The sequence below is a fragment of the Brassica napus genome, chromosome A9 (genome assembly GCF_020379485.1).
Source record: "Brassica napus cultivar Da-Ae chromosome A9, Da-Ae, whole genome shotgun sequence".
NCBI lineage: Eukaryota > Viridiplantae > Streptophyta > Magnoliopsida > Brassicales > Brassicaceae > Brassica > Brassica napus.
In genome coordinates this window covers 33147142-33167747 of record NC_063442.1, presented here as the reverse complement: position 1 = coordinate 33167747, position 20606 = coordinate 33147142, and the positions used below count along the sequence as shown (strand labels likewise).

Below are 20606 nucleotides of genomic sequence, written 5' to 3'. Positions count from 1 at the left end.
GTCTGGAAAACTTTCACTAAATTGTGAAGAACACAGCAAACAAATCCACTATATTGGCATCTTGCAAGTTGCTCTATTATGACCACCAAGACCACATCTACTGCACTTACGAAACTGACCCCCCGTGATCCTTGTGATGATCGGATTTTGTCTTCAACAGTTTCATATCTGCGTTTTCTATTTCTTCCAAGAGATCTTCTTGTCTCAGGCGGTAGCACTTCAGAATTTTCCACTACTTGTGGGACAGACCAACCATCTTCAGGAACTGAAATGGGATTTATGCTTTCTTGATAAGCTTCTCTCCAAGCTCCCGTGATATACAAAAAATCAGTCAATGTATATGGTTCTCTACCAACAAAGAAACCGGCTTTTATTGAGTGTCTACAAGGGATTTTCAAGAGGTCGTACTTCCCACAAGAACAAGTCCGTTTGTCCAAATCAACAAAGCAGTCAATTGTATCGCCTTTAACAAGCAGCTGGCTATCGGTTACAGGGTAAACTCCGAAACTTTTCCCCTTTTCAATTCTCCTATTCATCTTTTCCTCCACATCTATGGTCAAACGGTGGGTGTGCTTTGAAATCAACTTCTTACGCTTAAAAAACCAGCGTGTCAGCATTTCTCTAATACTGTCCAACAAAGGAATTACGGGAAACTTTCTCGGCGAACGCAACGCAGAATTTATCGACTCTGCAGGATTATTTGTCCTAATGTCATACATGTATCCATGAAATTGACATCTAGCCCACTTTTTGACATCTGCTTCCATAAGATAATTTTCAATTGCTGGACTGGTATTGCAAACATGAGCAAACGTCTTCTTGAAATCAACTACTCTATAAGCCTTTGAAGCCTTAGAAATCAACCCAGCTAATCCCTTCCCCCTTGAAATATGATATCACATTATTCAACAAATAATGAATACAAATACCATGTCTCGCTAGCGGATACACTTTCTCCAGTGCCTTCGCTATTGACGCTTGTCTATCCGAAATAAAAGCCAAACCATTATCATCAACAACAATAATTTTTAATTGTCTCATAAACCATTCCCAAGACTGTTCATTCTCAGAGTCTACTATCCCAAATGCAATAGGATATAAATTTGAATTTTCATCTATAGCAGTTGCAACCAGTAGCACCCCTTTGAATTTACTCTTCAAGAATGTTCCACCGACAACAATGACACGCCTCATGACTGTGTTAAAGCCTCTGATTGATTGACCAAACGCTATAAACAGATATCAAAATCTACCATCGACGTCAGTCTTGTAAGAGGAATGTGTACCCGGATTGGCCTCTCGCAGCATGTGCAAGTATTTTGGTATTTTCCCATAACTTTCCTCTGGAATACCTCTAACAGCGTTGACTGCATATTCACGGAAATCCCATGATAAAGAATCAGAGATCTCACATCCATAATCATTACGCATAATCTGAACAATATCTTTCTCTTTAGGCCCTTCCTTGATACCTTCATATTTATGCATTATAAGACTGCCTATCGTTTTCGCTGAAGCTGTCTTTCCGGCACTGGTTTTGTTTGAAGGTGCGCAGGAATGTACACCGACATACTTCTTAGTATTAAAATATGTGGAGCCCTTCAAACACTCGGCTCGAGCATCCCAAAAGCACACCTTATCAGCGCATCTAATACACCAAACTGATTTATTGGAGTTGGTAACTGTGTAGTGAAAGTTATGCTTCATTGCACATAACTCAAACCTCGCTTTCAAAACTGTTTTGTTGAGGAAAAGATCTCCCGTCTCAACCAATTCGACCACCTGACTCTTTGCCAATTTTTCTCTGTTTTCTTTTTCAGAATTGATGTTGTCAGCATCATAATCATCTCCTTCAACCTCGTCTTGCTTCATCTTTCCTTTCTTCTTCTCGTTATGTTTGTCAGCATCATAATCATCTCCATCAACTCCACTTTGCTTCATCTTTCCTTTCCTCTTCTCGTTATGCTTAGCCCCCTTAACAATATTTGAAGCGGCCCCAATGTCACAAGGATTTCGCTCCTTCTCTTCAATAGTACTTGCATCAGTTGGCATCTTATTAAGATCAATGTCGATCTTATTTGGATTTCCTTGCTTTGCTTTATAGCGGACACACAATTGAGTTGACTGATGCTTCTTACAAAACCCTAGAAAATTTTGAACTTGCCTTGAGTTTCCAATGATCACTGGTGGATATTTTGATGAATTGATCAATCCAATAGGAAGGTAACTCAACTCCAAATCAGCATCTGTTTCTTCAAAACCAAAATCCTCTATAACGTTTTTCTGTAACTCTTCCAGAGAGGACTTCAATTCCAAAGCAAGTAATCTTCCCCCTTTCTTTTTATCAACATTAAAACTCCAACCTGAAGATACAACCAATTCCCAAACACCACATGAAACATAGACATGAATCATGGTAGAAATAATGTGAAAATTTTGTGAAAATTTTGTGAACCATCAATGGAATATAGAAGACGGCGAAGAAGGTTGCCAAAGGTTTTTTTGTCGTTTTTTTTTGTTCCTTTTTCGTTTTTTTTTTTAAAATCGATTTTGTTTTTAAAAATATAAAGTGAATATTTCCAAATATTTTGTTTCCATATTTTTAGGAACTGATTTCTTATCCGTAGAATACAGCTAATCTCTAGAAATCAGTTTCTACAGTTTTTTTAGAATTATAGTAATGTTTAGAATTCGATTTCTACATGTTTTAGATTTATAGTAAATCTGTAGAAGTCGGTTTCTACATGTTTTAGAATTAGATTAATGTGTAGATTTTGATTTCTAAGAATTTTAGAATGGTAGGTTAAGCGCGGAATGTGTATTCTAAATATTTTTAGAATACTCCTATTTACGTAGATCACGTATTCTAAACATTGTAGATTCAATGAAAAAAGTAGATTTCGTTTTTTACTTCGTAGAATGTAATTTCTACTTTTTTTTAGAACATAATCTGAAATTTATAATTTGAACTTTTTTATAACTGGAAAAAATATCATTAAGTTCATATAGGTTTTTAACAAATGTTACTATTTTTCCAAATTTTTTTTGTTTGTAAAATTATTTATTAAAATTATTTTCATAAATATTAAAGGGTGTTATAGGAAAATATAACACAAAATATAGATTAGTTTAAATGGACATAGTTACCATTTTTTTGCTCTTAAAAAACAGTTTTCCCTAAATTAAAACACTCGTATTGTATTACTGTTAAAAAACAGATCACACACCAGAATTTATTATTAGCACAATAAACCAACTGTTAACATAGTGAGACTTACACGAACACATCATAACACAACTCCTAAGATAAGAGATTAGACCATTTTCAATTCAGTCACTCACTCACTTCATCACTTCAAGTTCAGAACTATCTTCTTCTTCTTGTTCTTGCATTCTTTGTTCAACATCACAGATAACTTAGCCAATCCAAACCTCTTCCTTTTCCCATTGACCCTCTTCTCTTTTTCCTTCCCTTCACCACTTCTTTCTTTCACGTTAGTCTTCCCAAGAATCTGACCCAACGACACTCTCCCATTCATCATCATCGCAGCCTCATCCGCAAGAAGTAGCTTCCTGCTGAGTATTTGCCCAATAGACATCGTTGGTTTCAAGACCGCAACTGAAGACGCTGTCCCGTCCCCATTCATCATCATATCCAGACCGTTTACATCCATCAGAACCGTCTCTCTCCTGTTCTTGTACTTCCCTTTGTAAGAAGATGATCTCCTCCTACGTTCTGACCACTGCCATTGTGTCTCTTCTTCCATTTTCGCGCTGTTCACCCTCTCCAGACCTTCCTCGATCGTCCTCCTACTGCTTCTGATCTCTTGAGCTGTCTCTTCAATCTTCTCAAGAATCTCCTCCTGCAACGTCTCTCTTGTTCTTCTTCTTCTCCTGGTGACATCTTTGATTTCAGCGATTGCAACCGCTTCAGCCGCTTTAGCAGCTTCCTTCATCTTCCTAGCAGCGACCAAACGCATCTCAGCGGCTTTGATCTTGCTCCTCGTCCGTTCAATCTCACACACAGCTTTATCAACCGCAAAACGCGCTTCCTCCCCTGTTTTACTAAACTCCAACGCATCATCACTTAGTCTCTCAATCTCCTTTGAGATCTCTGCGGAGTTTAACCTCTCTCGCGTCTTCTCGAGCGCTGCTCGCTCCTCTTCAAGTCTCTTGTTTAGTAACTCGACGGACTCGCGTATAGCGGCGAGATCTTCGGTCGTCTTGCAAAGATTCGTCTTGGCTTGGTTTAGCTCTTTCAGAACGTTCACGTCGCAGTTCTCTTTGTCTTCTCTTCGGTGTAGCTTTGATTTGAGCTCTTCGACTATGGCTTTGGTCGTCTCGAGAGACTTCAGCACTTTCAGAGCTTCTCCTTCTTTGGAGATGAGTTCCTTCTCTAACTCACTCGCCACAATGTTAGCTTCGTCCACATCGTTCTGTAACCAAAGTTTGAAACTTAAAGCTTTAGCATCACGAAAAGCAACTAAAGACAAGATCTTTTCTAACAAATTCAATATATGAACCTTAGAAAACAAGATGAGAAGGAGAGAGAGAGAGAGATGAGACCTGAGAAGGTTCGAGGATGTTGCTAAGGGAAGAAGGTTTCCAGAAACCGAATCCGCCAAAACGAGTGGCGGCTTCTCTCACTGACTCGAATGGAGCCGAAGTGTCGATATCACCGACGAAGGAGGATTCACAAAGGGGTTCAGCCATTAGAGTTACGGACGAAGAAGAAGAGGACAAGAACTTGGGGAGAAGAAATAAATGAGAGAGAGAGAGAGAGAGTGAGTGAAGAGAGAGTGTTTGATGAAACTAAACTGTTTGTTTTCTTCGATGATACTGTCTAGTGTGAATGTGTTTCAAGACTTTATATTATATAATCTCAACGGCTTCTTTTAGGTAAAAGTGATTAAATTAAAGTCGAAAAAAGCTACAAGTATCCGTTTTCTTCTCAGTTCGTATTTTTTGTCTTTATGTAAGTTTTAAATCACTTGTTTTAATCCACTCTTATGATCTTATCTAGACTTAAGAGGATGCCGACAAAAAGAACAAACTTTAAGAGCATAATTAACCCAAACTCTTAATTTAGAGTTTTTAATTCAGGATTTGATATTCTTTTTACATCTTTAGGTTAAAATTCGGTTATTATATCTCTTATTTAAAAGATGATTTTTATCTTTTATTAATTAAAAACTAAAAAACGATTTTTATTCGAAGCTAAAAACTCTATTCTAGGAGTCCGGGTTAATTATGATCTAAAAAGATGTGTAACTGGGTTTCTTGGATCTTATAGATTAGTAAGGATACCGTTTATTTTTATAAAAATGATCTTAACAATTTTAATTACATTTTGTTTGATTACTTTTATCATCGAGAAAAAAGGAGTAGTAAAAGAAGAAAGTAAAAGAAACATTTGGACCGTTGGATTAGAGGGAGTTGTGCCGGGGTTCGCTGCGCCAATGATGGTGGACTGGTGGGGATATCTAACGGTCACAACATGGGGGCCCATATAATGACATCTCTCAGTAATGGTTTATTTACAATTTCTTTACAAAAATTACCGTTGAAACTTGGACGTGAAAAGAAAAAGGGAAAAATATGAAAAAGATGTAAAATATCAATCTGATGAATATTCACATCTGATAAATCATAACTTAAAATAGTTAGTTTTGTTGAAAAACCTTTCATTACATTGACGAATTAAGAGTTTAAGACTATGGTTAGACACATATTGTACATTTACTTTTTGAAATAATTTTTACATTCTTAGCAAAAAAAATGGTTATAAAATATTTTGAGATTTCCAAGTTAAAAAAAAAAAAAAAAAATTCATTGTTATTCGCATACAGTTGATTTATATACATCTTTCTTTGCTTTCGTTTCTCTCTTGTGTTCCTTCTTTTAGCACTGTCGTGACTCCTAGCTCAACCATCTTATGATCACATAACCTCTTCATAGAAAGCCCTTCTCCCTCGTTGCTGCCGCAATCTCCGTTGCTCCCCATTATGTGGCTGTTATCATCAAATATATCGAGACTCTTTGACCCGGTGTTTTTAAACCCGGACTGAACCGGCGGTCGGACCGGATTGAACCATGAACCGAAAATAATTCGGATTGGGTTAATGCTAAAACACAACTAAAATTGAACCAGTTAAAAACCCCTATCGAACCGTCAAAAACACGGGAACCAGCGACCCAATAAACCGGACAAACCCCGGTTCGTATATAAGCAAAAATTTTGTTAATGAAACAATTAATTTTTCTTCTTTTTGAGTAAAAACAAGATTTATTAAAGATTAATAAAGTATCGTCTCTCGTCTTTTTCTTTTGTTGTCTTTACAATTTATAAATTACAAGATTCACAAAGTTTAATATTCACCTCAAGATATTGTTTTTGTCTGCTTCTCACTTTGTTTAAATTTTATTTCATGATCACTTATTTTGAAGACTTTAAATAATTGAAACATTTACGTTTGTGAAATTTGTATTTCAAAATCTAATTTTTACCTAATGTGTATATAATTTTTTTTAAAGCTGATAAGATTTAGAGTGATAAGATTTGCGAATAAAGTTTAAATATGCTTTTCATATTGATTTTAGATTTTAATTGTTATTTTTAAGTTTTCTATACATTATGGCTATTTAAACATTTTATTTGATATGATCTTTTTTTTAAGAATATGCATATTATTTATAAAATATCACTAAATTTAGTTTAATCTAAGTAAACCGATCAAACTCGGTTCAGACCCGGTTGAACCACAATGACCCATGATCCAAAAAACTTTCGGTTCGCTAGCCGGTCCGGTTTTAAAAACACTGACCCTAATTAAGCTCACGAAGTTGACCAGTTTTGTTCTCTCGAGTCTTGTACTCCCAGTAAGAGTACTTCAGCTTCTTCAAGTTGAGGAGTAGAGCAAATATTTATTCATGCTCAAGTGATAACGACGACGTCAGCAATGCCTATTAACACTCTGTCCTCCAAAATCTTCTTTCAGGCTTCAGGAGGTTTAGACTTCTTGATTTCGGCCCACGAGTTGTCCAAAAACGCCACTTTATGCGACCCAAGTTTTTTAGAAAGAGTTGATTGGTTTAGCACTTTAGTATTCGAACTATCTAGATACCTACCTAGATAGAGGAAACGGAAATTTTCCCAAATCTACTAGGATTTAATTTAGGAATTAATTACCTATCATAATCACTGTAACCGATATTACTATATTCTAATAAACGTTACATGTATATCGTGAGTCTATATAAAGCTCCACGACCTTCTCGTCTAACCCATTCACAAACCGCTAAAATAATGGCGCTAGTCCGAAAACCTGCTGCCTCGTCCTCTTCTGCTGCTCGCGATGGTATCAATCCAGGGAAGATTAAAGTGCAGATGATCCGTATATGGAAGGGGGATAAGAATGAATCAGGCAACTCGGTCGTTATGGTTTTACTTGATTCATCGGTATGGTTTGATTCTAGTTATATATGTTCTCAAGTTGATTTTGCTACAAAGTGTTTACAAATTACAAAATCGTAGAAAAACGGGTCTTTTATTGTTTGCATATCATCAAAAATTCAAAATAACTTGCACTTTGATACATAGTAATCGATTATTCATGACTTATGTAAGCGTTGTTTGATTATTCATTACTCTTTTTTTAGTCTAATCACCTGGATGCTAGGTAAGATGAAGATGCAATATTCTCGATTTTTATTACCTACATAATGATTTAATTTGAGTTTATGGTTAACAATCGAACATATTTTTGAGCTTTTACGTGTAAAAAATAAAACACTGGTATAGAATGTGCCTTTCGTATTTCAAGTTTATGTTTTCATCTACAGTATCGACTATGGCATAGCATAGTCAATGTGTGTAAGTAGTTTTCGCTTAGTTGTTACTGGAGTCGTATAGTTCCTTAATATATAGTTTGGACTTTTAGTATGTTAAATTTCTAAATTATGGTTTTGTTAATTGAATTCCAGGGGACAAATATTCATGCAACTATAGGTGAAGCTTATTCAAAATGGATTCAAAATACTGGTGGTGCAACGATCAACGAGTCAAATAGAGGAAATATTGAAATTGATGTTCTTGAAGATTTGATGATAGCTGACTGCAAGGACCCTATCAAAACTTTAGTGAAGAAAGTTTATGGAGAATCTTTTCCAGAGTCCTATAATCCTGGGTTTTTTCACGGGAAAGCTATTTTGTGTTCTACAAATGAAGATGTGGATCAGATTAATGATTATATGCTTTCGCAGATATCGGGTAATGCGTTAATATTTATGTTTGATCATTTTCTATTTCTATCTATTGCCATTTTCTGCACATATTATAACTAAGACTTTGTTTAATATCATATCAGGTGAAGAAAAGGTGTGTCTGAGCGCTGACAGTATTTCTCGATTGAATTCACACCCGAGTGACTACATGCGATACCCTCCAGAGCTTTTGAATAGCATCAAAGCCCCTGGATTGCCTAACCATTGTTTGAGATTGAAGGTTGGTGTTCCTGTCATCTTACTACAGGACATTATGCCTAACTATGGACTATGTAATGGGACAAGACTTCAGATTACACAACTGGGTGGTTTTGCGCTTGGGGCTAGAATTATAACAGGTGCTAAGATTGGGGAGGAAGTCATTATCCCTAGGATACCTACATATCCAACAGACGAAAATTTTCCCATCAAAATGCAGCGTAAGCAGTTTCCGTTGGCAGTTTCGTTTGCAATGACTATAAACAAAAATGAAGGACAGCCACTTTCTAAAATTGGTATCTATCAACCAAGGCAAGTGCTCTCTCGTGGACCGATGTATGTTGCTGTATCCAAAGGGAAGACTAGAGATGGTTTGAAGGTTCTTGTTACAAATAAAGATGGGAAACCTAACGAAGAAACTGCAGATGTTGTGATCAAGGAGGTAGGTGTTTCAGAACACTGAGTCAACAAGTCTTAATCTGTCTTTTACTATATCTATTTCAGGGTGCAAACTGGTTATTTTTAAGTCATTTTGATTTTCATAGTTTTTCTTATTTCAGACTATTATTATGTTTTACATTTTGGTCTATTATCATTTGTTCTTGCGTCAGACTTTGTTCTAGTCAACAATGTTGTGTTTAGGCAACATGAACTTCATGTAATGGAGATATTCTACCTAGCTTTATATGAGACATACTGAGCTCGATAAACAGTCATAAGACCTAAAACTATAGATGATATACAAAATCTGCACACAATGTTAACTAAGAAGATAATAATAGAAAAGAACACTCAAACACATTAACCTTTTGGTTTTAACTGTTAACAAACAAAGAGCATAACTTATTAATCTGATTTCTACACAGCGACTCATAACTGAAACAACGTATTACTAGTTAACACACTCCACGGCGGAAGTGAATCTTATATATTTTTTTCTTTCTATCAATTAGCTACTAGTAAATTCAAACTCAAGTGACTGTGAATTGAATAAGGCATCTTAGCAGGTGTAAACTGAGGTAGTAGATATATACTTATAGTAATATCAAACCACCGAAACATATTCATGTTAACTTCGACTGACCTTGACGACACAGCCGTGCTGAGAATTTGGGGACCATATTCAAAATAAATAAATATTATTTTATTTAAAATTTTTAAAATATATTAATTACTTTTTTGACAAACATAGGCTCCCACTGATGACATTTTCGGGAACACGACGAACGAATAGGAAAGGAACATATAGGAATAAAATTACAGGAATGAAAAGAAATGTTTGTTCCTTATCAAATTTAACAAGGAATGTTTTTGTTCTATATTTCTCTACAAAAAAGGAACGGGAAGGAAAAACCATTCCTTGTGAATGGTGATTTTTTTGGGAATGGTAAGGAATTCAGTGTTCCTTTCGATTCTTGGTCACCATTAGTTTAAATTATTATTTTTTTAAGTTATTAAGTTTAATAACATTGTAATATATCATTTTTATTTTACTATGCAAATTTTATTTATATTTAAAACATAATAGCAAAAAAAAATATATTTTATAATCTTCTTATGAACTATCTTTTATTTTTAGTATTTCCTGATTTTTTTTATAAAGTTTAACACTAATTATACTAAGATATATGTATTTAAACAAAATATTCTTTGAAAAAATATGACCTCACAAAAGTGGAAAGCCCATTCAAATGTTTCAAAAAATGTTCTGAGACCCACCTCTCCATGACGTGCATGGGAGGAACCACCTCAGAGGGTGTCAAATGACCCACATGGAATCTATAAAATCTATACTATTAAAAGGGAAGCAGTTTACTTATAAATGGTTGTTGGACCCTTTCATTATAATGTTATATTTTATATCACCTTAATTAATCAACTCCACATAATATGTTTAATATTTGTGTCATCTATACTATTAAAAGGGAATCAATTTTTAAAAATCAATTTATAAAAGGTTGTTGGACCCTTTCATTATAATGTTATATTTTATATCACCTTAATTAATCAACTCCACATAATATGTTTAATATTTGTGCCAAACTAAAAGATTCTGCCACCAGATTTTATGCTTATTAACAGAAAATAATTATAGTAGCATTTATTTTCAAATACCAGAAAGATAATGTTTAGATATAGTTTATATTGTCAGCTATGATGATCATTTATCCGCTCCACATAAAGGCTGATTTACAACATTTATTAACATATTATATGAACCAATTTTTTTTATATACAGAATGTAAAACATAATGTATAGAAACATGACAATACTTTAAATTTTTTTAATTATATTCAAAATTTTATGCGTATACATGAAATATGTTTCTAAATCTCTAACGTTTTATTTGAAATCTGAAACATTAACCGAAAACCGAATCTGAAACACAAAAGAATAATCGTGATACCGAAGACATATTTGAAACAGAAAAAAAAATATTTAATATACACAATACATTTTAGATACTCAGGGTACCGGTTCAGATCTCTGTAGAATCCAAACCTAAACCGACACTGCGGGTCTGAAATATACCCAATAGATACTTTGCCGTAGACTTGGATCTGAACCGATTCGGATCGGTTTTTATTCGAACCAAACAAAATGTTTGGACCTAAGAAAGAGTTACATAACAATATATATACAAAATTTTAAATAAATTAATTCATAAATCATATAAATTTATAAAATTCTATGTTTTGATATAATTCAATATTGTAACATAATAACATAGAAAAATCATTAACATTATTAAACTTTTTATTGTAAGAAAACCTGTGCTTTTGAAGCGCGGATCAAGATCTTGTTTAGTTTTAAAACTTATATACAAAGTTATTGTTATGGTGAATTGGTCGATGTCTCTCTTTTTGACCCACATGTTTTGGATTCAAGACTCAATAGTATATCATTTCACCTATCTAAAGTAATTATGACTCATGTCAAGCCAAATCCTAGCTCCGTCACTGATAAGGTGAAAGAATATTTTCTCTTAAACACATTATTATTCATGCAAATTCGGAATCTAAACCCAAACTAATGGTGGATTAGAAAACGTATCTTCACGTTACTGACAAGTGACAATAACAGGAAATCTGATATTTGAATCCAAATACTATGTTGTATGTACACTTGTACTGAAGAACTAAACATTGTCATTTCTTAAATGCACCGCAAGGGAAATGATAGCATCAACTATCGGAAATGACTAAAACACAACAGCCATGTTCAATATTTGAGAGATAAGGTCCGATGTTACGAATAACACAAATGAGGTGTACAAATCTTAAAGCATTATCTGAATTCAAACGGGCTTTAGCACAGATAACTGCAATAAATGGCCCGGAAGGACTCGAAAAATATATATATAAATATATATATATATATATATATATATATATCTTTTTTTTAATTCTCTAATGAATTTAACATTCAAGAATTATATATGCAATGTAAAATCAAACAATGGCCAGCACTTTTATAGTGCATTGAGATGATAGTATGAATCAGTTTAGACAACAAGGGAAAAGATTTCGTTGAGCTGTGTGTTTCACCTTTTCTACGCAATTTATAAACAATAAGTTATTCACACTGTTTATTATAATACAAATTATTGATAGGCTATATATATGATTCGATCTTAAAAGATTTTGCGTAGCGAGACTTATATTAATCTATGTTTAAATTAAGACTAGGTTTCCTTATTAATGAAGTCATTCACTTAAGAAATATTTAGTTAAGTGGTCCAATTGTTCATGGTACGTCAAGCGCATCATTCATTTATATATTAATTGTATCAGACGCAATGGTTCCATCAAACTATACTGCACGCAGCACACGCAAAATATTTATATACATTGACCAAACAACTCAATCGGCGCAGAAAGAAATCTGATATATGATCAAGTACTCAAAAACTACGTAGTAAGACCGTATCCAATTAGACTCTATTTTTTTTCTTATAATTTACATCAAAATGGAATAACTCTATTACGGTATAATTTTTGTTTTAATGATGTTACTCTATTACTCCAAATATAAAGTAAAAGTTACTCTATATTATAGGATAACACCATTAGAACAAAAATTACACTATAATAGAGTTATTCTATTTTAATGTAAATTATAAAAGAAAAAACATAGTGCTATTGGAAATGCTCTACGATAAGAAGAGGAGCAGTTAAAAAAAAATGGGGGACTAATTGACCGATTAATATTATTACAGAGTAATACAGAATCTACTGGTTAGAGTTTATAATAAGGAGTAGTTGACCGGATCTGTATCCTAGTAGATTACAAACATTATCATGTTATAATCCAGGTTGCAAGTGTAGAAATGTGCGTGTGAGTTGTATCCTTGTATACCAATAAAAGAAAAAGATTAACAGAACAAGTAGAGGATAGTTTACTTAGGTATCTACTGTCAAATTTATTTCAGTTAGTACCCACTCATTTTGATTAATATATAATAGTTAATTTTCTCATAGATTTATTTTGTAAATGTTCATGTACATTGACATAAATTACTTAAAACATAAAAATTAGAGTGATTCAAAAGTGTCTGAAAACTAGTTTGTAAAATGAATTATGACAAAAACTATTTGTTTATTTGCTAAAAATATTTCATTGGAATTACAAGTTGTAACAAAGATCATATAGTTTAAGAGAGAAGAATGAGAGCAATATGATTAACTAGTGGTTTTCCCGCGCTTCGCGCGGGATGGTTACTTTTGATAAAGCATAGTGTTTAGTTTAATAATTGTTATAATATCCTAGTGTTTATTAACGAAATTTAAATTCAAAGTTTGGTGTCACAAAATTCTTTTATAACATTTCAATCCTCTATTAAGGAGTGACTATGAATGTAAAAACTTCAAAATAATCAAATCTTTTTTTTGGGTCAAAAATGTTCTAATCATGTTGTAGAGAAAGGGAGTCTTGTATAACCGATGTAGTGGATTAATTTTTATAGAAGGAAGAGATAATTTCTATTGTTATCACATGGTCCATTGCTGTAGCAATTTTCTTTTGCAAAAAAAAAAAACAAAGCTAGTGCGAGGAGAGGCTAAGTTTTTACCTTGCCATGTCTTCTAATGGCTTATGTTCAAGATAATACTTCTCAGAGTCTTTTTCTGAAGTAGAAGAAGTGAATCTGAAGATAGGATAAAAACACATCAATATAAGTGTCATTACACAGACTTGTTAAAAAACAAAAAAGCCACAACATCATTCTGAATGACCCCGGTTACAACTGGATTCAGGGGATCATCTTAATGTGTAAGTTAAGATGATAAACTTTTTAGATCATCTGTAGGAGTATAATATAAAAGGTTTGTTCAATAAAAACAGCCATGTTGTGACTCACCTTGTACAATTCTATACTTGTAAAAGTCTATGTTCCAAGTACATACTCACACTCTAAGTTCCAAGTGTTGTACATAAACAGAAGGATCAACACAAACTTAAAAATGATAAATCAAATCTAGTTTTTAGATGCAAAGACATAACTCCATAGCTAAACATCTTTCTTCCAGTCCTTCATGGACACAAAATGGAGCACCCCGCTGTCAAAAAAAATATTAGATTGTTAGTATGAATAGATGAATGTGTAAGTAAACTAAACACATAATGAAGAGACTGTAAGATCCTTGAATCGTATAGACACTTCAAATTTCCACTTACCCATAGGGCTTCATCTTTCTCGGGTGTGCAAGTCTTTGCAAGACACTCATCATTTGTGTGTATTTTATCTATCAATTAGTCGGTCTCATTGGTTTATAATTGAATGGCAGGGAAAATTCCTTATCATTCTCATGAAATTTGGTTTTGTTAAATCTTTATTTAAAACTTTTTATTTTCTTTCACTCAGTTCAGTGTTCTAATAAGGATCTGAGGTTTTAACTCTTCAGAGTGTTCTCTCTTTGATTCTTTAACCACAATATCCCGTTTCAGTAGTCGTAGGTGGAAGTTTGCAGTTTGAATAGCTTTTGAGTAGAGAATCTCCTCGTGTCTTGTCTTCTGAAATTATTTTTTAATTTTTTTGGTTCTTTTGTTGTTGTCAGGTCCAAAACTCGAGAGAGTGAGATCATAGTTATGAGGAAATAAAGTTCACAACAAAAAAAGCAAAAGGAACAATTATAACGTCTGTTCCCAGATCGCCTTGAGCCTTAGTTCTTGCGCTTAGAGCGCACCTGCACATCTTGGCCATTTTGATGAAAAAAGAACACCTCTTCCAGCTGCCTTAAATACACGTATATAACTCAGAATTCAACCATTGGAAATTCGATCCCACCGTTGAACCATAAGCCTGTAATGTCTTGTAGATGTACACAAACTTTCAGTCCGATCTGGACACATAAGAACCACCAACGATCTCTTGAAGTTGCTGCATCATAACAGTTTTCTCCATTTCTCCATATTCAGAGGATTATGGATCAACTTACAAATCATTTTATGCATTGACTTTAAATCCGATTGATAAGATTTCACTTTCTATGAATTTTATGCAGTAATACATTTCCATAAACATCTTTATCACTCTTTGTCTCTCTCTGGTACGTCGTGTAATGACCTCGCAAAACCCTTCTATGAAACTGAAAGACTTGGTTTGTTAAACCCAAGTTTCTGATTCAGAAAACAATGACTTTCTCTCGAGTCACAGATCAAATGCCAGATGGATTTTACCTCCAAATGACAACAAACTGAAATTGATTCTATGCAATGTGATACTTCCATAGGAAACTCGATCTTGATCTGATTCTCTTTACTCTGGCCGGAACACTGCTTACACGCAATTGACTTTCTGGGATTAAGTTTCAGGTTTTATAAAGGTTTCTTGTCCAGGAAGAAATGAAGATTATGGTTCGTCTCAATTCCGATAACACCAACGATAGGAGCATGTGAAGTCCCATGAGTTTGACACCTTTCTTGTCATTCCGTGCCTCCTAGTGTTTGAACAACACACAGCTTTCAAGTCATCATCTCCATTGGTAAAGTTCGTCATTGACAGATTGATCTTGACTGAATTCGTTGGGGGTGAGGAAATTCATCGCAGATTTGGAGCAAATTTATAGCCGGAGGTTTTAGCTGTTACCTTCGACTACGATGATGGCGATTAAATGCATAAGAAAGTGGTAGAAGTGGGACGAACCACATACCTGTTTGATTTAATACGCCAGAGGAATGCAAACGGTAGCGGTTACACAGCCATTGCTGGAGGCGTCAAGACTTTAGGAGCTACGTCGTCTCTCCTAAGAAGGTGGGCCACCGAGCTGGACAAAACTTAAGTTATTGAGTGTATGAAAAATAAAGTTGGGCCTTATAAATTAAGCAGAATCCAAAACAATTGGCTCATAAACAGAAACGAACATTACGAAAGCTTTTTTAAGAAGTGGACACGTGTTCAATTTTGGAATAGCCTCTGCTGAGGTGGCTCAAGGAGGAGAGTTTCTGGGCAACTTTATTATTATAGATACTCTTAAGCTAAGCTAATAGAATTGCGTTTGTAAAGCTAAAGAGAATGAGTTGGTAAGTAATATTTTATGATGGTGTCAAACATTTATTCAGCAGAAAATCGAACGATATAAAACGGAACTAATTCTTTATGCTAAACCACTATACCAACATACAGCTGGTAAGTATCTTCCTTGTCCTTCTGACTGAGTGATATGGTTCTGGTAATTAATACAAGGGATATCTCCTATATGACCCTTTCGTTATGGGTGCTGATGATTCTTGTAATTAATACAGGGATGTCCCTTGCCAGCATAATAAATATTGGGTAGATCTCAAATCTAATTACTATTTTCATATAGATTTTGTCTAGATTAAATCCTATATCAAATCATCAATAATACACTCCAAAATTAGTTTCCAGTTGGTTGTGACTGATTTTGTTTCATACAAGTAGATCCGGTTGACAAAAATAAGTTCATTGGTCTCTCTTATAAGTACTAGGCAAAGAGCCCGTGCGATATCGCACGGGAACTCATTTTATAAAGAATATATTATAATCTATAATTTATAATTTTATATGCCTGATAAAAAAAATTAAATCATATAAAAAATTAAATTTAATTTTGATGATTAAAATATGATTTACAAAGTATTCAAATATATATATATATTTTATAAACCTTAATGTTCCCTTTAATTTTTTATCAAAACACATATTGCATACAATTATGTCTTCATCATTTTTAAGTTTTTTCATACATTTTTCACATGATAGTTATCTTCAACCACTTTTTGAACAAAATGCAATTTTTTTTGCATGATATATAATTTTTTTTTCCTATTTAAGACATAATATTAAAATTATTAGTTTATAATTTTAAACAATTATAATTTATATGTTGGTAATTGTTATTTTGTATATTTATCTACCTGCTTTATTTATTGAAAATGAATATCCAGAAAATTGAATATTGTAATAAATATATGTTGATTTACGTTAATATAACCCGTCTCATTTATAATATTTTTTTTTAATTTTTGGGAGAGTTCTTATAAAATACCAACACTTATTATATAAACTAACACATTACTTAAATAAAACCAATATTTTTAAAGCAATTCCACTTTGAGATTAAAAGACACCTTGTTTAGATGAAAAGTTGCAACTTTGACATTATTTTTTTCACCATTTTATTATTAGTAGATTAGTGAAAATTTGATTTGAAAAATGCATGGGAGAGACTATTTATAGATTTATTTAAAGCCTATTTGAATAGTCACAACCCTTCAATATGAATAGTCGCATTCTTCTAATACTCACAACTTTTCACTTTTTAAAAGATACTAGTGAATAGTCACAACTTTTAGACTATTTTTAGAAGGACACAACCTTACAACATATAACTTTTAGAAATGACACAACTCTCTACACATATTTTTCAAAAGACACAACTTTTCAACATAATTGAAGTTCACAACCTTAGAAATTAATTGGAAAAGACACAACCTTACAACATAGAACTTTTAGAAAAGACACAACCCTTTACACTACTTTTTCAAAAGACACAACCTTTCAACATAAGTGGATTCACAACCTTAGAAATTAATTGAAAAAGACACAACCTTCCAACATAGAACTTAAAAGACACAACCCTTTACACTTCTTTTTCAAAAGACACAACCTTTCAACATAAGTGGACTCACAACCTTTGGAATTAATTGGGATTGCTATTATTAGTAGAAAAACAATCCCACTTTGAGATGAAAAGACACCTTATTTAGATGAAAAGTTGCAATTTTGACATTATTTTTTTCACCATTTTATTATTAGTGGATTAGTGAAAATTTGATTTGAAAAATGCATGGGTGAGACTATTTATAGATTTTTTAAAGCCTATTTGAATAGTCACAACCCTTCAATATGAATAGTTGCATTCTTCTAATACTCACAACTTCTCACTTTTTAAAAGATACTAGTGAATAGTCACAACTTTTAGACTATTTTTAGAAGGACACAACCTTACAACATATAACTTTTAGAAAAGACACAACTCTCTACACATATTTTTCAAAAGACACAACCTTTCAACATAATTGAAGTTCACAACCTTATGAATTAATTGGAAAATACACAACCTTACAACATAGAACTTTTAGAAAAGACACAACCCTTTACACTACTTTTTCAAAAGACACAACCTTTCAACATAAGTGGATTCACAACCTTAGAAATTAATTGGAAAAGATACAACCTTCCAACATAGAACTTTTAGAAAAGACACAACCCTTTACACTTCTTTTTCAAAAGACACAACCTTTCAACATAAGTGGACTCACAACCTTTGGAATTAATTGGGATTGCTATTATTAGTAGATTAAATCAATTAGTTCACATAATTTAGAAACATCCATTCAGTGTATATAAATATATTAATTATCTTTTGTTGTCTTTCCTATCTGTTAGCTTTTGTGGATACGAAATTATTATTTAGAATGATTCCAAAACTTGAGCATGATTGGATGTTTCACAGTTCGTAACTTATCTTTCGTACACGTTACACACTTGTATAGTTGTATAAATATGTACTCGTATGCATCTACTGCGATTCATTTCCACACCAAGCTAGACAATTCTCCCTCTCTTAACTCTTTGGTTAAAAAAAAGTTCTCCCTACCTAACTCACTCACTAAAAACCCGGCATGCCGGCCCAAGTGATCCCTGACCAGACCTTTCAATTCATCCACGACACCATCATGGAGGAGACTAATTCAACTTTATTTCATAAAAGGTACAAAACTACTGATGCATATAAGTACATTAATGTTTGTCCGTCTTGCGATAACTTTCAAACTCAAAAATGAATAACAATATAAGTGGATTATAGTGGTCTTTTGCAGTTAGCAGTGTTTTTTATATTTGAAAACCAAATGTAATTGCATGTTAGTAGTGTTGATCCCATCTCATTAATTTCATTTATATAGGTTGGAAGGAAAAGTAGCCATCATAACCGGAGGCGCACATGGAATCGGCAAAGCCACCGTCCAGCTATTCACGAGACACGGTGCCACGGTGGTGATCGCTGACGTGGACGCCACCGCCGGCTCTTTCCTAGCTAAATCTCTCTCATCATCCCAAGTCGCCTTTATAAGCTGTGATGTCTCGGTAGAAGCTGACGTGGAAAACTTAGTGAACGTTACCGTGGCACGGTTCGGTCGGCTCGACATTCTATTCAACAACGCAGGAGTTCTCGGTGACCAGAAGAAACACAAAAGCATACTAGACTTCAACACTGAAGAGTTCGACCAAGTGATGCGTGTGAACGTGCGAGGCGTAGGTCTCGGCATGAAACACGCGGCAAGTGCCATGATCAAGAGAGGGTTTAAAGGTTGCATAATCTCGATGGCGAGTGTGGCCGGTGTGATGGGTGGAATGGGGCCACACGCTTACACGGCGTCGAAACATGCGATCGTTGGACTGACCAAGAACGCAGCTTGTGAGCTAGGTAAGTATGGGATTAGGGTTAACTGCATATCGCCGTTTGGAGTTGCCACGTCGATGCTGGTGAACGCGTGGCGGAAGGGTGACGTGGGAGATGGTGATGAGGTGGAGGAGATGGAGGAGTTTGTGAGGAGTTTGGCTAATTTACAAGGAGAGACGTTGAGAGCCACGGATATAGCTGAAGCGGCGTTATATTTAGCGAGTGATGAGTCAAAGTATGTTAATGGACATAACCTTGTCGTTGACGGTGGTGTTACGACTGCGAGAAACTGTGTTGGTTTGTGATGATCTTTTTCCTTTTTTTTTCTAATTGATCTGCTAATTGACTGAATTTGGTAAATCTTTTTCTGTGTTGCTGGAAATTTCTGGTTATTCAATAAAACAGTGATTTTTAATTTGTACATTTTTGCTTTCTGTCGGCAGTCAATTGATCAGTGACTTTAGAACACCTCTATCACAAAGGTTGATTTTATTTTTTGAGTATTAGACTAAAACAAAAATAATTGTATATAAATAGACAGTGTTGAAAAAAAATCCACTAACTATATATGAAAAAATCAAGAGAATTAAAAAGCAAACGAGACGAGAATCGATTTTTTGAGCTTGTTGTGGAATAACTTATAATTATAAAACTCATATTTATACTAGTTAAAAACCTGATTTCTTTTTTGCTTTTTAGAAATTTATTTGTCTACTCATAATCTAAAAATATATTGTATTCCCTCTCATATGTCAATTTTAAAGGATAGTATCCACTATATTTGTTGTACACAGAAAATTAAGTCATTTGAAAAAAACAAACAAATATTATTTTAACTTTTGAAATATCCATTTATCAAATACTATTATTTCTTTTATTATTGTCTGAATGCTTTAGTATTTTCACACATACTAAAAAAATACATTAATTATGTATCGTTTTTTGAAATTATCAAATTTCAATGTTTTTAAATTAATAATCTTTCAATAAATTTAATTAATTTTATTAAAATTTGCAAATTTTGTATAAAAACATAAAAAAAATCTATATTTGTGAAACAAAATTTTTTCTAAAACTTTTATTTTAGTGAAACGGAGGAAATATAAGTTACATCTGTCAAGCATATCGATATATGCTCAATTAACTGGCGCTTTAGGGCATCTCCAACTCCACTCCATATTTTACTCCAAAATTGA

At 33.6% G+C, this 20606-nt stretch overlaps 3 protein-coding genes and 1 long non-coding RNA gene across 5 annotated transcripts; 2 read left to right on the top strand and 2 right to left on the bottom strand.

The window, feature by feature from the left end:
* Positions 1-3178: 3178 nt before the first annotated feature.
* LOC106367754 (WEB family protein At3g51720-like) lies at positions 3179-4851 on the bottom strand. Its single transcript, XM_013807590.3, has 2 exons — positions 4567-4851; positions 3179-4436 (listed from the first exon to the last, which is right to left on the bottom strand). Exons 1-2 carry the CDS (start codon positions 4711-4713, stop codon positions 3351-3353), a joined length of 1233 nt encoding a protein of 410 aa, XP_013663044.2. The 5' UTR covers positions 4714-4851; the 3' UTR covers positions 3179-3350.
* A 162-nt stretch (positions 4852-5013) lies between these two features.
* On the top strand, positions 5014-9499 carry LOC106363442 (ATP-dependent DNA helicase PIF1). Its single transcript, XM_048741065.1, has 3 exons — positions 5014-7459; positions 7984-8269; positions 8367-9499. The coding sequence occupies exons 1-3, from the start codon at positions 7238-7240 to the stop codon at positions 8942-8944; spliced, it is 1086 nt and encodes a 361-aa protein (XP_048597022.1). The 5' UTR covers positions 5014-7237; the 3' UTR covers positions 8945-9499.
* Positions 9500-14908: 5409 nt separating this feature from the next.
* On the bottom strand, positions 14909-15951 carry LOC125578423. Of its 2 annotated transcripts, none has more exons than XR_007316518.1 (2): positions 15634-15951; positions 14909-15575 (listed from the first exon to the last, which is right to left on the bottom strand). It is a non-coding gene; the product is annotated as an uncharacterized LOC125578423 (long non-coding RNA). The 2 variants fall into 2 exon arrangements; XR_007316519.1 differs by having other exon boundaries at positions 14909-15562.
* A 232-nt stretch (positions 15952-16183) lies between these two features.
* LOC106364849 (short-chain dehydrogenase reductase 2a) lies at positions 16184-19825 on the top strand. The gene is made up of 2 exons (XM_013804338.3): positions 16184-18720; positions 18914-19825. Exons 1-2 carry the CDS (start codon positions 18632-18634, stop codon positions 19713-19715), a joined length of 891 nt encoding a protein of 296 aa, XP_013659792.2. The 5' UTR covers positions 16184-18631; the 3' UTR covers positions 19716-19825.
* Positions 19826-20606: the final 781 nt, after the last annotated feature.